Consider the following 14758-nt stretch of genomic DNA (forward strand, 5'->3'; position numbering starts at 1 on the left):
ATAAATATTGCCTTTATTTGCCCATCTATGTGCGCGATATCGAATAGATATATTCTGTAATATTTACTGAAGGCTATTTTTGGCGCGAAAAAAATAAAATCTATTTTCGAATTTATTGTGCAAATATACCTCCAGAACAGGTATATATGTACCGTACAAAATATGCAGACTGTCTGACACGAATAAAAAAACAAAATTTTTTAACATTATATCTAATTATTCAATTGTAATAGAATGTCTTACCTTTGCACTTGACCCCCACTTTCCCGGTACCCCAGATATAATCTTCACCTGTGGGATAAATTTAAAAATCAATATATATTTTGAAATTTTGTGATTTTTCTGAATTACAAATGTAATTATTTAATATAAAGTAAATAGTTTGTTCACAGTTTTAATGTAACAATTAAATAAATAACAAGAGCAAAAAGATATGATAGACTAATGTTTATTTTTATCATTATAGATTAACTTTAATATATATCTCGTTTTAATTTATTCTTTATCTTTTTCCAACACTTGGAACTAAAAACGAAATAAAAAATAAGTGAAACCAAGATTAAAGTTAATTTATATTGGTAGAGAAAAGTATGAGAATCATTAATTTGATAATACTTCTACTAATACTAATACTTCTATTAATACTAATTTGATTCATATAATAAATAATGTAAACCGTAATTAATGATGTACTTACAATGTTTACAGAGGATGGGCGTTACAAAGTATACATCTACGAGGACGTGATTGTAGGAGTTATGTTCCGTGCTCGTGGAATCTGCTACATATGCTGTAACAAGGAAGTGACGAATTAATGAACGGATTAATCTAATACAGTAAGCTATGGAAGCAACACTTGATATTATATATACAACGGTGATATAATATTTACCATACGGCCCATTGCTGAGCGTTACATAAGACGACTCTTCTTCATTGTGAGTGTCGAGATACGGCGACAAGCTTCCTTTCAGCATTAGGACTTCGTCGGTTGTAACCTCCGTGTCTAAACACAAAATTGCGCATATATAAATACATATAATTGACACAAATTATGAAAATAAACAAACATTTAAGAAAATTAAGTTGTGCTCTTACTTCAAAAATAACATAACTAAAAAAATGTGTTCTTAGTTATTATCATAAATAAGAATTAGTAAACATTACCCTATATCATCAAAAAGGTTAACTTAATTTTATGAAATCGTCAAAATTAGCACAACTCAAAAAGAATGAAAGTAGGATTTCCCTTTTTGAGAAACTTGATTTTTTGAATTGTCATTTTTGAAAAAAGCGACATGACACACATTTATAAGTTATTTTATTTATACATTTCTAGCCTATATTAGTATAATGAATTTCCTACCAGGCACAAAACCTGCTTGCTTATTTCTTGAGTCGCACAAGACGACACCAATTCTCAATCTTCCCAGAAGTAGCGCGATAGTAGATACTCGCAAAGGAAACGATCACATCAGCAGATCATCATCTCCATAGAAAAGAGTATACGAGTTTACTCGTTTGTCAGTCACACATGGCATGCAGCAAATGTAAACAATCTCGTGGAATACAACAATCACAGGACATAATCTTTCTCGATTCTTACGCATCCTCCTTAGAGAGACTCAAAGCATTTCTTTTATCGCTTTTCTTGAATCGTATTAGAAGAGGCTTTTATTTATTACCAAATTATATTTGCGGCTGTTTGAGCATTATTTAGGAAAGCCGATCTTTGTGCAATATAGCTTATCTTCTTCTTATTGGGCACATACAATTTGATTCTCATATGTTTATATTTAATTATTAAAAATAATGATTTACTCTTCGTTAAAAAAGCTACTTCTGTATCCTTATACAATGTTATATCCTTTTAAAAATTATCTCTATCGCTGTACATAAATATGTAAGATGCAGTACGACAATGTTGTTCCGACAACGTTGGTTCATCCAATATGTCAAACTTCTCTACAGTAAGGTAATATAAACACTGTAACAATTATTCATGCATGACCGAGCAATGCATTATTATCTTTATCATTCTCCTTTGCATTTCTTCCGCGGACATCCACTCTTCAAGCGTAGTGCTTCTTTTGTTTCACTATTTCTACGTTTCATATCCAAGATACTGTGACCAGCCTACGAATTGTAGTCTCTGAAATACATAAACAATATAATATTAGATTTGAGTCGAACTATTCTTTTTATAATACAATTAACTAATAGTAATTAAAAATTATTTTTTATAGTTAATTCTGAAGTTAAAACAGCTTAAATTTTGAAGTACTTTTCTTTTAAATTGGTAAAAGTCTTTGATTTATAATTATAGATAAAATAATCTTTAAAAATACTTAAATCAATTTTTACTTTCTCAAATGGAATTAATTTTCTATGTAAACATAAAAATTTTTGCTGCGATATAAAGAGAGTAGACTCTCAGTTGTTCTCTATATTTTTATATTATATTTTGTTTCTAAAAAATTAAAAATATATTGTACCATATGCATTATGCATTAACGTTTACAAACAATATATAATCATTTTAATATTCTTAAACATATTTTATATATCGTAATATATTAAGGTAAACCAAACATTTCATTGTTCAATTTTGCATAAGTGTTAAAAAAAATTACCATTTCTAATCACTGAAAATTAATAAGAGCATTGTTTACAACTAAGTAATTATATTTGTAAAAACTTGTTAAAAAAATATCTATTGTTGTTTTCAGACTTACATTGAAGAAACTTTAGGTAACTTAAATTGCTCCAGTAAATGCTTTCTAGAAAGCTATTTGCAAGATTAAGAGATCATTCAAAAATTGATGAACAAGTACATTGTTCATAATTAAAAAGTTATATTTAATGTAAAATAACTTAGTTGAAAAATTTGTTATGTTGTTTTTCATACATACATCAAAGAGACTTACGTGGCTTAAATCGCTCCAAAAGCAAATATTTTTTAGAAAACTATTTGTACAAGATTAAGAAATTATATGATACCTACGCCAAAAAAAGTATCTATTAAATCTTTCAGTATCCATAGAAGATCTATAAATCTCTGAGAGACAAAAGCTTAAATAATAAGCTAATCTCTTCCATGCAAGACGCAAAAAGTTCTCCACTACAGAGCAAGTATCTTCACGTTTGCAACCTAGGATCCGGCGATATGAAATTCTATCGAAGTTACGTTCTTCGTTCAGCACAGAGCAACAATACTGCGACGCCCCAGAGAATAAAGATATGCCTCATCAGGTAACTGTCACAGCAACCGAGGGTATATGTGCACGGCGTGCACGCGTGAAACCCGCGCGTCTCGAGACGAGGACGCGAACGGGAGTTCACGTGCCCCGAGCGTGTGGGACCCGAGAGGGAACGCTTACCTTGCCTGACGTCGCGACTCGTCGAGCGGAAAGCGAAAACGGTAGCGATGAGGACAAACGGATGTGCTACACCACGCCAACGAGACTCCTCGGTGACGAAAAACTTTGCGGCGCGGACACCGCGCTCGGAGGGAGAGAGGGGAGGATGCACGAGGGCGACAGCTACGAAGACGACGACGGCGACGACAACGATGACGACGACGACGACGACGTACGGAATTCCTCCCTCTTCTCAAGCCACCTTCGTCGGCCGCATGTGCCGGGAACTCGCGGACAAGTCGCGTCAAATATCACGACCGCAAGAGGGGGTGGAAGGGGGGGCACAATAATAATATCGTTTGCCGTGCCGCGACACCACGAACAAACACGGTTAGGCCAGTCTAGGCAGCTAGAGTCGCAACTCGCAACGCTCAAATCGACTGCGCGCGGTCAATTCGATCGAGAGCGAGTGCGATCGCTCGTTCGAGGACGCTGGTCCGCGTGTTATGAAACCGACCACTCACAATTACTATTCCATTCTTCAGAAGAATAGCTGTGATACTCGGCTATGATTGGTTAATGTCAATGTTAATGTCAAACTTAAGTTATAGCGAAAGAAAAAAATACATTTACGTAAATGTAGATAGACATGAAATAATATATGCTCGTTATTTTATATCCACAATTTGTGAATGTAGCTGTGAAATTAGACAGGTAATCCATCCCAGAGTGGATGCTATAATTCATGGATACAGCTTATTCAATTAATCACATCAATTTTTAACACTGGTACTTTATCAGCAGTTTCGACAATAGATCTATTCTTTATTCCTGCACTCTTCGAACTGATACAAATAACGGTGCAATAAGTTGAAGTATGAAAATGTATGAAAATAGGAGCATTTATTTGTTCGTGATTCTGTTAAGCGCAAGTGTTACAAATAATGATGCTCCCGTTTTCATACATTTTACACAATTTCCACATTCATACAAAAACAGGAGAATCATTTCAAATTGTCATACCAGCGCAATACCACACTCCATGTTTTTGATCGTAAGATTATGCGCGTTTATCTCGTTGACATCGAAACATCTTTATGAATCGCTGAAGAAGAACCTGTAAGTTCCAAAACGTTTGATATTTTTATACTTTTATATATATTTTTTACATTTTTATTTTATGTTTCTTAGTAATATTGTAAATTAATTAAAAAATCTTATTACCACCATAGATTACCACTCGATTTAGACCATTTTTCTTTATACTTTGCACTGTAAAAAACAAGCGCGAAATCAAATTAAATACCTATATATATATATATTATTCTAAGCGTTCCTGAACTTATTACAGAGATGTCCGAATTTTTATATCTTGGCACCCTCGGGCGGAGTTTACGAACGCGCAATCGCATTGACAGGTCCCGCTCTCTTTGTCAGCACATGGACAAGCCAGTGCACGTTCGCCTTGCTTGTACGATTCGTACGGCATTCATTTCCTTATATAGCAAAACAGATCACCGGTGAAAGAAACCGCGTTATCATGAGCACGATAATTACCCAGGAAGCCTACGACGAAGAGATTAGGGAGTTGATAGAGAGCCTGGGCTTGACTGAAGAGGAAGCGATTGAAGATGTTATCAAGTGCTACGAAATGAAAGTATGTATTTCTGCTGCATCTCTTTGTTTACATCGCTTTTCAATCAGTGAAAAATATACTTTTTACTCCTTATGCTCGATTATGTGTCTGTGTGTGTGTGTGTGTGTGTGTGTGATTCATCCGCCTCTCTACTTGGAAATCTTCATCTTTGATATTAAAAAAGAAAAGGGAGCAGGGTTTCAATTGTAGCAGATGTTTGTCTAAAAATTAAAATTAATTTGTAAATAGTATATACAATAAATATAATATATTATTATTCCTTAATATATATTTATTAGGATGTTAATTATATATTTTATATGTACAATTTATTTATATATGTATACACAAATATACTATTTTGATCCACAGCTAACACATTACGAAAACTTTCATTTCTATCTTTATTTTATTAAAAATAAAAATAACAAAGTTCGAAATTATTTCAAATATTAAGTGATTTTACATGGAATATTTATATAAATTTAACTAAAGTATGTATCAGAAAATATTTTGATGATTAATCGGAAGTATTTTTCTCCTTAGTCGTTCGATTACATGAGTCAGTCTCGAATAAATCGTCAAGAATTTTCGTCATTGCCGTTAGAAATAAATACGCAATATTACACGAAATAAAAAAGTACTAGAGATATATAAATTAATATCTTAAATATTTTCGTTAACATTATTGTTATTTTTCATCGCATTATTTTTTTATCTTCAAAAATTTATGTTCAGTTTAACAATACGCTTTTTAATATTGAATTCTTATTTAATATTTTTTTAATTAACAATTAATAATATTCTTGTATTGCTGTTATAAGTACAATTATAGAGCCTATTTAAAAGATTTGTACCTGTAGTGCAAAAATAAAATCTGTTACGCGATCCTGCCGCATTTCTTGACGCTTTTAGTTTCGGAGCACTTGTGTCACTATCGTCTATCTTAAGAAATTGATCTATTTCTTATACTGTAACGTATTTAATGTTGTTCAGAGAAGAAAAAAGATAGTCTTCTCTCTAACTAAAAAGTAAAATAAATTAAAATTTACATTTATTTAAAAGTACAAAAAGATTTGTACTTTATTGCGAATGAATCACTGTTAAAAGGATAATTCTGTTAAAAATTATATTAATTATTTACATAAAATATATTTATAACTGTAATTAAAAATTAAATATTTATGAAAAAAATAAATTGGTATCGCTTTTTTGCGTCGAGAAAAACGCTGCACTACGTTCGTTGTTGCGTTTATAATTTATTTAATGGCATTTAATTTGTGCAGGGGATAAACCTGAGCAACATCGTCACAGATTCAGTTCTCGAGGATAAATACAAGCAGATAGTGATGTGTCTGGAACGACTAACTTGCGCTGTAAACGACAAAAGTTACGAAGGCATACCGGAGACGTTGCAAAAACTGCGAGCCGAATTAGATAAGGATATTGCACACAGGGTTTTCGCGAGCAAACGTAAATGTTATAATATTTTAATTGATCTTCTGAAAGATTGCAAGAAGAACCACGTGATACTTAAATACACGCTGGAGACAATTACTTCATTAATGTCCGGTTATCCAGATTTGTTGGACGACGAAGGGATTGCGTTACAAATAGAGTAAATATTATTTTGTAAAAAATTGATTCGTAGAAAAAAAAGGTATATTCGAAATAGATTCTGATTTTTTTTTACATTTTCTAATGACTAAATTATGATGGAATGACTTAACTCAAAAATTAGTATAAAAATAAAAAAAAACCAAATTATGTTAGAAAAAATTTTTGTCATTAAGTATAATGAAAAGATCAGTATTTTCGTAATTATCATTTGATTAAAAACTGGTTTATGTTCTTAATTTAGTTTCGAATTAAAAAATTTTTAACAATTTGAAAAAACTAACAAACGAGTTAAAAAGAGAACTAATTCTTTCAATTATAGAAACAAATTTTTTACGATTTACGCCAAGAAAAGAAACATCTGTCTCTTGTTTCGAAGTAATTTGTAAAATTTAATTTTGTTTAGAATTTTAGAGGGACATTATGATACGACAACGTTACAATACCTACTGCGTTGGATACGAGAATGCTGTATAAAGCATGAGTTGAATAGGCAAAAGATATTTGACACCAATATCTTTGAAAAACTGAAGAAGATATTGGTACGTGCGGACGTGGATGCGCAAGATATCAAGGATGCATGTTCGGTAATCAGAGCATTGGTATTGGACGATGATATTAGACACGAGTATGGAAAGGCACACGAACATGCGTCTATTATGGCAAAGGGTGCTCTCGATGTGATCACAGGATTGTTGAAAAGTAAATATTTAATTAGTTTTATAATTAATATAGATTACTTTTGATTATTTAATATGTTGAAAACATTTGAATTATTCTTTGAAAGTTAGATAATTATTCTATATTATTGTTTTATACTTTACTATGATTAATTAATATATGCATTTTATTACAATATCACATTGTTATAATATACATTTGTCACAAACAGGATTTAAGAAGGACACGAAAGTTATAGGCGACTTAATGATCACATTGGCTGCATTGGTTGTTCGAAATGAATTCTGTCAGGAAGTAGAAGATGCTGGGGGATTGAAATTTATTTTAGATATAATGACTGAATATCCAGATTCCGAAAAATTGAATTGGCAAGCTTTGAAATTACTCAAAGCGCTCGCTGGCAACGATAACGTCAAGTCTCATATCGTCACTTCCGGATGCGGTCCTTTAATCGTATCTGCCATCAGTAGAATGAAAGTAAGTTCAGGTGTTACAAAAAACGTATTTTACAAAAAAATTTTTTTTTTAATTTTATTAACTAAATAAAAAAAGGTAAAAGGTATTCTTAATTATTTTAGTGTTGATCACGTCACAGTTGTTAACATGATACTTTATTAATATTTTAAATGAAAAATTTTTTATGTATGCATTAAAATTTAATATTTAACAGAGATCAGAGAATGTCGTAACTGCAGGACTGAGTTGCATATCGGCGTTATCTTTACGAAGCACTTCGAATTCTGGTGTGTTCTATGATTGCGGCGCAGCTCAAGTGATCGTAGATGCTATGAAGGCTTATCCTAACAATGTAAACATTTTAAAGCAAGCCTCTTGGGCGATTAGAAACATGTCGGTGCGAAATAAATCCGAATCTAAGGAGTTTTTAATGTACGGCGTTGAGGAAGTACTACGAGACGCAATACATGTACATGGTCCTAAATTAGAGGATAATGGGAAAGCTGCATTGAGAGATCTGGGTCTGAAAGTAGATTTAAAGGAAAGATGGACAGGAAAGGGCGTCAATCTGAACAATGAACGTTATTAACCATTGGCAGCAACATCATCAGAGTATATAGTATCTAGATCATTTATAAATACATTGTTCCAGTTTGGATCTTGTACCTTTTGCTTTGTCTCACCTCGCAATGCTACGTATTATTTAATAAAAATCTTAGCTAACGTAAATAATAAGATATTTTTGTGCTCAACATAATAGAAAGAAAAAAATGTGCTATTTTATGTGATAACTCTAAATGACGAAGCGTAAAATTTCAATAGTTTAGCTACTGAATTAGATTAACTTGAAACAAAATGTTTGTAACGCAAAATTTTATATTTTAATATTATATTTTTCATATCTTTGATGATGAAAAATTTGTCACGCATTATGTAGAATTTGGTGCCTGAAGTTTATACATATATATTATATATTTATATATGTATATATACTTCTAATACACTGCCAGAAATTGTATTATATATTTACTTGATAAGTGGGGAGCTTAGTATCCATATTTTGTACAGCCATTTCAATTGATTTTTCAAACGAATAAATATACAGACTTAATTTTATTATTGATACGGATAATTATATGATTAATTAAATTATTTCTAAATATATCGATTCCATCCAACTGTCCATCCATTGGCGCTACAATCTAAATCGAATCTGGGTCTTTTTATATGTATCAGTTACAGTTATAAAAAACAAAATTTATCTAACTTACATTGTACTTCAAATTTTGGTGCAAACAGATAATTACTAATTAAAGTGAATAATTAAGGCTGTTGGTGTGCAATCGGATACTAACTGTAATAAAGCTTTGCCGAACTTAAAAAAGACATAGACTAATGATCGAGAGTAAAATAATGGTAGTATTTATATAATTAAATATAATATATTGATTGTTTTTTATAAATTATTTTATACACAGCGAGAAAATTGACACTATTGTAATGAAATGTAAGAAATAAAAACTGATTAAGCTTTTGAATTATAATTTCTTGAACAAGATCAGACTTTTTTTTATTCTTCTCCCTTATGTCTATTCCTCACTTACCAAATCTAATTTTACGCGACACAGACAAGTAAAAATTTGTTTAAGCATTATGTAATTCAAAAGCAAATTAATTTATTTTAGATATAACTATGTCAATGAGTTTAATTAAATTTTAATACTCTGTTAATAACCATTGGAACAATTACCTTTTGTTTTATTTTTTAATATAGAATAAATTAAAAATCTAGAAGAGAGAAAGAGAAAGAGAAACAAGAATGGTGTTTTATTCGTGATGTGAAAATTACGATAATATATTTTTAAATATGATAAAATATGATATATATGTGTGTGTATGTGTGTGTGTGTGTATCTTTATTCTATATTATATTATATTACTACAATATAGGATAAAATATATAATATAACGTATATTTTATCCCATATTGTATATAGTATCTATTTTATATTTTATATAAAAAAAACGCTTTTTTTTAATAATACTTAATATTTAATACTAATATTACATAGTTAATAACATGACAAAAATTTTATTCCCAGTTAGTCTGATCGTACTCCGATATACACTATCACTGAAAATCTATAGTTCACCTTATATATACTACAGATGTTCAATACTGGCAGTGTATAGCAGAACACAGCTTCTGTTAATATCCATCATTTCATTTTTTTTTTTTTTTTGAGCAAAGACAGGTGTCTGCTGACTTTCACTTTATTAATATCTAACAATCAAAAACGCTTAATTGAATATTAAACATGTACAATTATATTACGAGAAACACAAATAATAGATACATATGTATACTCATCAGTCTGTCTCTCTCACAATTCATTTCATGTTAACTATACATTTCAAATGGAAAACGTCGATTTTATTCCGAAAGAACATGATTTATGAGATTTTTCGTGAAATTGCACGTATATGTTATAATGTATGTACATACATATATGAGTGTATAATATATATAAGATATACGACCATAGCTGAGATTGTCAAAAAGGAAATTGCAGAAAATCGGATTGTGCGATTTTTAATTTTTTAAAGACATGCATTGTTAACAAATCCATTGTTAACAAATTAGCATTTAATGATTGATTAGACATAGTCTAATTAATATATCGTAAATCGATATGATTGAGATCTTAAAAAAAAATTTAATTTTATCTTTGTCTTTATATTCTGTTATTTCCTTGCAAATTATAAATTAAATACTTCTAACAACCGACTTTCTGTTTAAACTTTGTGCAAGGGTGAATTTTTTTATAAAATAGGATACATATTAGATGTTGATATGAGCGAAAGATATAATTAGCAAGTGACAAGATAATCGAATTACAAAACTCGCTTTGATGTCTTGATTATAAGATCAAACAATCACAAATTTAATTTAATTTTAAATTTATCATATTAATTAATAATTGATTATTAATTAATTTTTAATCAATCAATATTTTTACAAATTGACGCTAAATCTCGGTTATTTAACTAAATTTTATTTGTTTAAAAAAAAGTAATAGAATTTATTTTTTATTATTACTGACAAACAGAAGAAAAAGGGAATATAGAAAACTTCTCTATCGAAGTGTAATTAATTAATGAATTACAAATTTCGAACTTCCTATTCGTAACTATAATAACTTTCGTTTGTAATACCTATCGTGTTATAATTGAATAGGTATATAGCGATTGTGATTGTCGATAACGATTGTTCTCGATTAAGAATTTTATTATAACATACCAGTGACACGGAAGCAATTTTACAAAGCGCCAGACGACTTTAGTTTCTCTTAGCAGTTGGCCTATTGTACTGATCATTAACTATTCGTTTTATCGTTCGTTGTACTTTATTCCTGCAGACTACGATTGTATCACAGTCCTTGACGAGATCACACTCGCGATAGTCGAGCTACGCGGTTAATACATAAGTTTGCAACGACACAGAGCACATAATTATGGACATTAATGGACGTTTTGTCTCGATAAAGGATCACGATGGTGCTGTCTTATGTGTGCACCTTCGTACTTCTTAATGTTAATATAATACAGTGCGCTATCCCAAAAATAAATTACTTTACACATTGAAAATAATTTATAAATTTACGTTAAAATTTATACGTTGAGAATTATTCATTATACCTAATGAAGTTTTAATCAACCATTATATTAATTTGTTGATATAATAATTGATTAAAACTTAATTATAACATAAAACTTAATTAAAACATAAAATAAATAATATTTCTTAAATTTTATAACAAATAATGATAGTTTCTCGTAATTTTTTTTCTCTTTTAGAATTTTTATAAAATTTATGTCTTTGACATTTTATTCTCTAAAATATTATTATTATTCGCTTTTACATTTTATTTTTATAGGAAACATAGACATATAAACTCTTAAATTCTATAAATATTTAAGATTTCTTATTTAGTTCCTTAAATATTTATAAAAAATTAAGAGAGGACACTTTACGACAGCTTTACGTTAAAATATAAATGCTATTTTAAGTTGCAATTTTACTGCAGCCTTCAATCAAAGTAAAATTAATATTGATTTAGTCGGACATAGTTTCATATCACAGCCATTAACATTTAACACTCGACAATTACTATCAATTAACATTCACGTTTATATATTCGCATTTCTTCAATTTTTCAGTAATGTTATTATTATCTTAGCGTTATCTATATTATATTAAATGTCTATAAGAAGTCGTAAAGATTCGTAATATACCATTATCGGTATATTCTTACCATGCCATTGAGTTTCGATGAAAAACATCGACACTTATAATTAACATCGAATTGAGAAAAGTCTTTTTTTATAGTTGAAACTGACATATAATACAATTGTCAAGGAACTTTTCATAAGGTTTTCTTAACATATACGACCAAACTTTACCAACCAATATCTACAAAAATCCATTTATATTTTAAAGGTAAAGGATCATTCAAAAAGAGAGAGAAGCATGAAAAGATATATTTTTAATTCGATTTATATTGGTAAAGTTTGGTATATATTTTAAAAGCACTTTCTATATAAAAAATGAAAATTTTATATAATGGCAAAAAGAATAATGAAAGAAATAAAAACGTAATACTATGAAATAAAATAAAAGTATGAAAAAAAATCTAATTGTAATTAAAGAAAAAGCAAACATAATATAAATATTAATTTAAATTAAATACAGATTCGTTAAAATAAATAGACACTTTCATTAACACATTCGTTAAAATATAAATTTACATATGCATTAAGAAAACATAGTAATATCCTACATTATCATCATTTATACCCATTATTTAGCACTAACTCGCAAGAGACGTCAGAGGACGTTCATATCCTAAAAACGTTTTCAAGATAAAATGTGTTGCGTGTGGGTATAAAATAAATTTATATAGTAATAAATTGAATGTATATAATTTGAAAAATAACACAATATATTAAACAAATTATCAATAAAAAAAAAGAAATTATAAAACGCACTTACCTGGTGTACAATAGAATCAAATGAAATAATGATCAGTTGATAAAAAGATTAAATAAACGAAAATTTTGTGTAAATAACTTGTAATTGCTGTAAAAATAAAAAAATCTGAGCGAGACGCACGCTATGCTAGAATATACTATTCAATAGAAAGCATCCGAATAATTCCTTGGAGCTGGCAGAACCAAAGAACTCAATTGACACGAATAATTAGTTAATCCAAATAGCTCTGTTTTCAACGGCACAATTAAAATCGGCGAGTTCGAAATCGAATTAATGTATGCTATAGCAATATAGTTCGAAGACTCTAACAATAAGACTTTTGTCTCGACATCGAAATATACAATAATACATATATCTATTTGTCATCTAACGATTTCATGCAGTTGTTCAAACTTCTACATATACGAGCGTATATCCAATTACATTACTACATATAATCACTTATGAATAAGTTTACTTGATATATAACGACGTATGCGGAACGAGAATCATATGTATTTCAATATTTATAACGCTTTCGTCAAGATACCAAACGTATATATTTTCTCGTGATTAATTTAAAAATGAACTTCTTTTTAGGCAATTTGCGTAATAAGAAGTTCCGACGAAAATTTTTCTTAAAATTTTTACAAAATTTTTTAGAAGAATTTTATATAAATTTTAGAATTTTTCAGAATTCTTGTATAATTTTACAACTTTTTAGAAAGTTTCTTATACTTGTTATATAAATTGGAGCACTTTAGAAGTGCTGAGGAAATCTTTTCTAATATTTCTAGTATTCATATGTAAACATATAAATTCTGAAATATTCTTTAAAAAAGTTCTTATTCTATAGAAGATATAACTTATAAAATCCGGAAAAGTTTAAAGTTTTTTTCAGAAATTATTATGAATTTAAAATATACAAAATGTTCTTAAAAATATTATAGAATTTTCTTTTTCCAAAGATCGATTATAAGTATTTGCGCTAACTTATAAAAGAACAATTAATAAAAAAGCATCTAGAAACAGAAAATTTATTGATTCAACAAGTCTCGTCTACTAAGATTATCGTTGTAAATTTATTTCTATGTTAAATGATCGTCAATTGACAGAAGACAATTATGTTTCTGTAAGAGAATATTTTCCCTTAGGAACACAAGTAATAAAAAATCGATTTTTTATCAAACCACGAATTTTCCTATCTATGTAACATAGATAGGAACAAGCTTATTACAACGTTACTTCCGGAGTACGGACTCGCTATTAAAAATTCGTTTTATTTTCGCGGACACGGTGCAGAGACGGACATAGCATCGTTGAAGGTTTTCATGATCGTATAGGTTTTGAGAATACGCATCCAAAGAGTGACTCATTTTATTTAGAAATGTAATTAAACATTCACTCGGATTCTTGTGTTTACTTTAAAAAAATATTATTTTTCTAATATACATTCTATATATACATATATTGGGTCGTGTCCGCAATGTATTTGCCAAAATATGTAAACATCAAATTAAAAATATATTATTTTTTTTATTATATAATACATGTCGAGAATTAAATTAATGATAGTATTTAGATATTTTTTATTATTTTTTATTTAAAAAATTTATTTTAAAAATAAAAGCAGCAGCCTTGAGTGTGTTAAGGTGGTTCTACGCTAATCATATTGTAGCAAGCACGTCGCAAGTGTTACCGTCCAATCAAAGTCGAGTTAGCTTGATGTTTTGGACTGCAACGCTTGCGACGCTGCGATACGACTAGTATAGAAACAGCTTTATATATCATTTAATCAAATTTAAAAAATTTTGTTGTAATAAATTAAAAGATTTGTTATATTGTTATATCATTGTAAATAAAAAAGAATATTACCACATTATAATACAATACTTATTTAAAATTAGATGTAACTATTCAACGCGTTGAATTCAATCAATATATTAAGTAAATAAAACTTCGAGATACAGCTGTTTA

The 14758-nt window shown here is 29.2% G+C and overlaps 2 protein-coding genes across 2 annotated transcripts in view; one reads left to right on the forward strand and one right to left on the reverse strand.

The window, feature by feature from the left end:
* Positions 1 to 1043, reverse strand: part of Pi3K21B (phosphatidylinositol 3-kinase regulatory subunit alpha) — a 62134-nt gene extending 61091 nt beyond the window's left edge. Inside the window, exons 1-3 of the mRNA XM_018543303.1 lie at positions 893 to 1043; positions 698 to 790; positions 244 to 291 (exon numbers count right to left, since the gene is read on the reverse strand). Of these exons, the coding sequence (XP_018398805.1) occupies positions 244 to 291; positions 698 to 790; positions 893 to 977 (226 nt within the window). The 5' untranslated portion in view covers positions 978 to 1043. The remainder of the gene's footprint in view (positions 1 to 243; positions 292 to 697; positions 791 to 892) is intronic.
* Positions 1044 to 4790: 3747 nt separating this feature from the next.
* Positions 4791 to 8485, forward strand: LOC108776759 (armadillo repeat-containing protein 6 homolog). The gene is made up of 5 exons (XM_018543468.1): positions 4791 to 5016; positions 6282 to 6613; positions 7019 to 7314; positions 7505 to 7770; positions 7964 to 8485. Exons 1-5 carry the CDS (start codon positions 4900 to 4902, stop codon positions 8336 to 8338), a joined length of 1386 nt encoding a protein of 461 aa, XP_018398970.1. The 5' UTR covers positions 4791 to 4899; the 3' UTR covers positions 8339 to 8485.
* Positions 8486 to 14758: the final 6273 nt, after the last annotated feature.

The sequence above is a fragment of the Cyphomyrmex costatus genome, unplaced genomic scaffold (genome assembly GCF_001594065.2).
Source record: "Cyphomyrmex costatus isolate MS0001 unplaced genomic scaffold, Ccosl1.0 scaffold112, whole genome shotgun sequence".
Classification (NCBI taxonomy): Eukaryota; Metazoa; Arthropoda; class Insecta; order Hymenoptera; family Formicidae; genus Cyphomyrmex; species Cyphomyrmex costatus.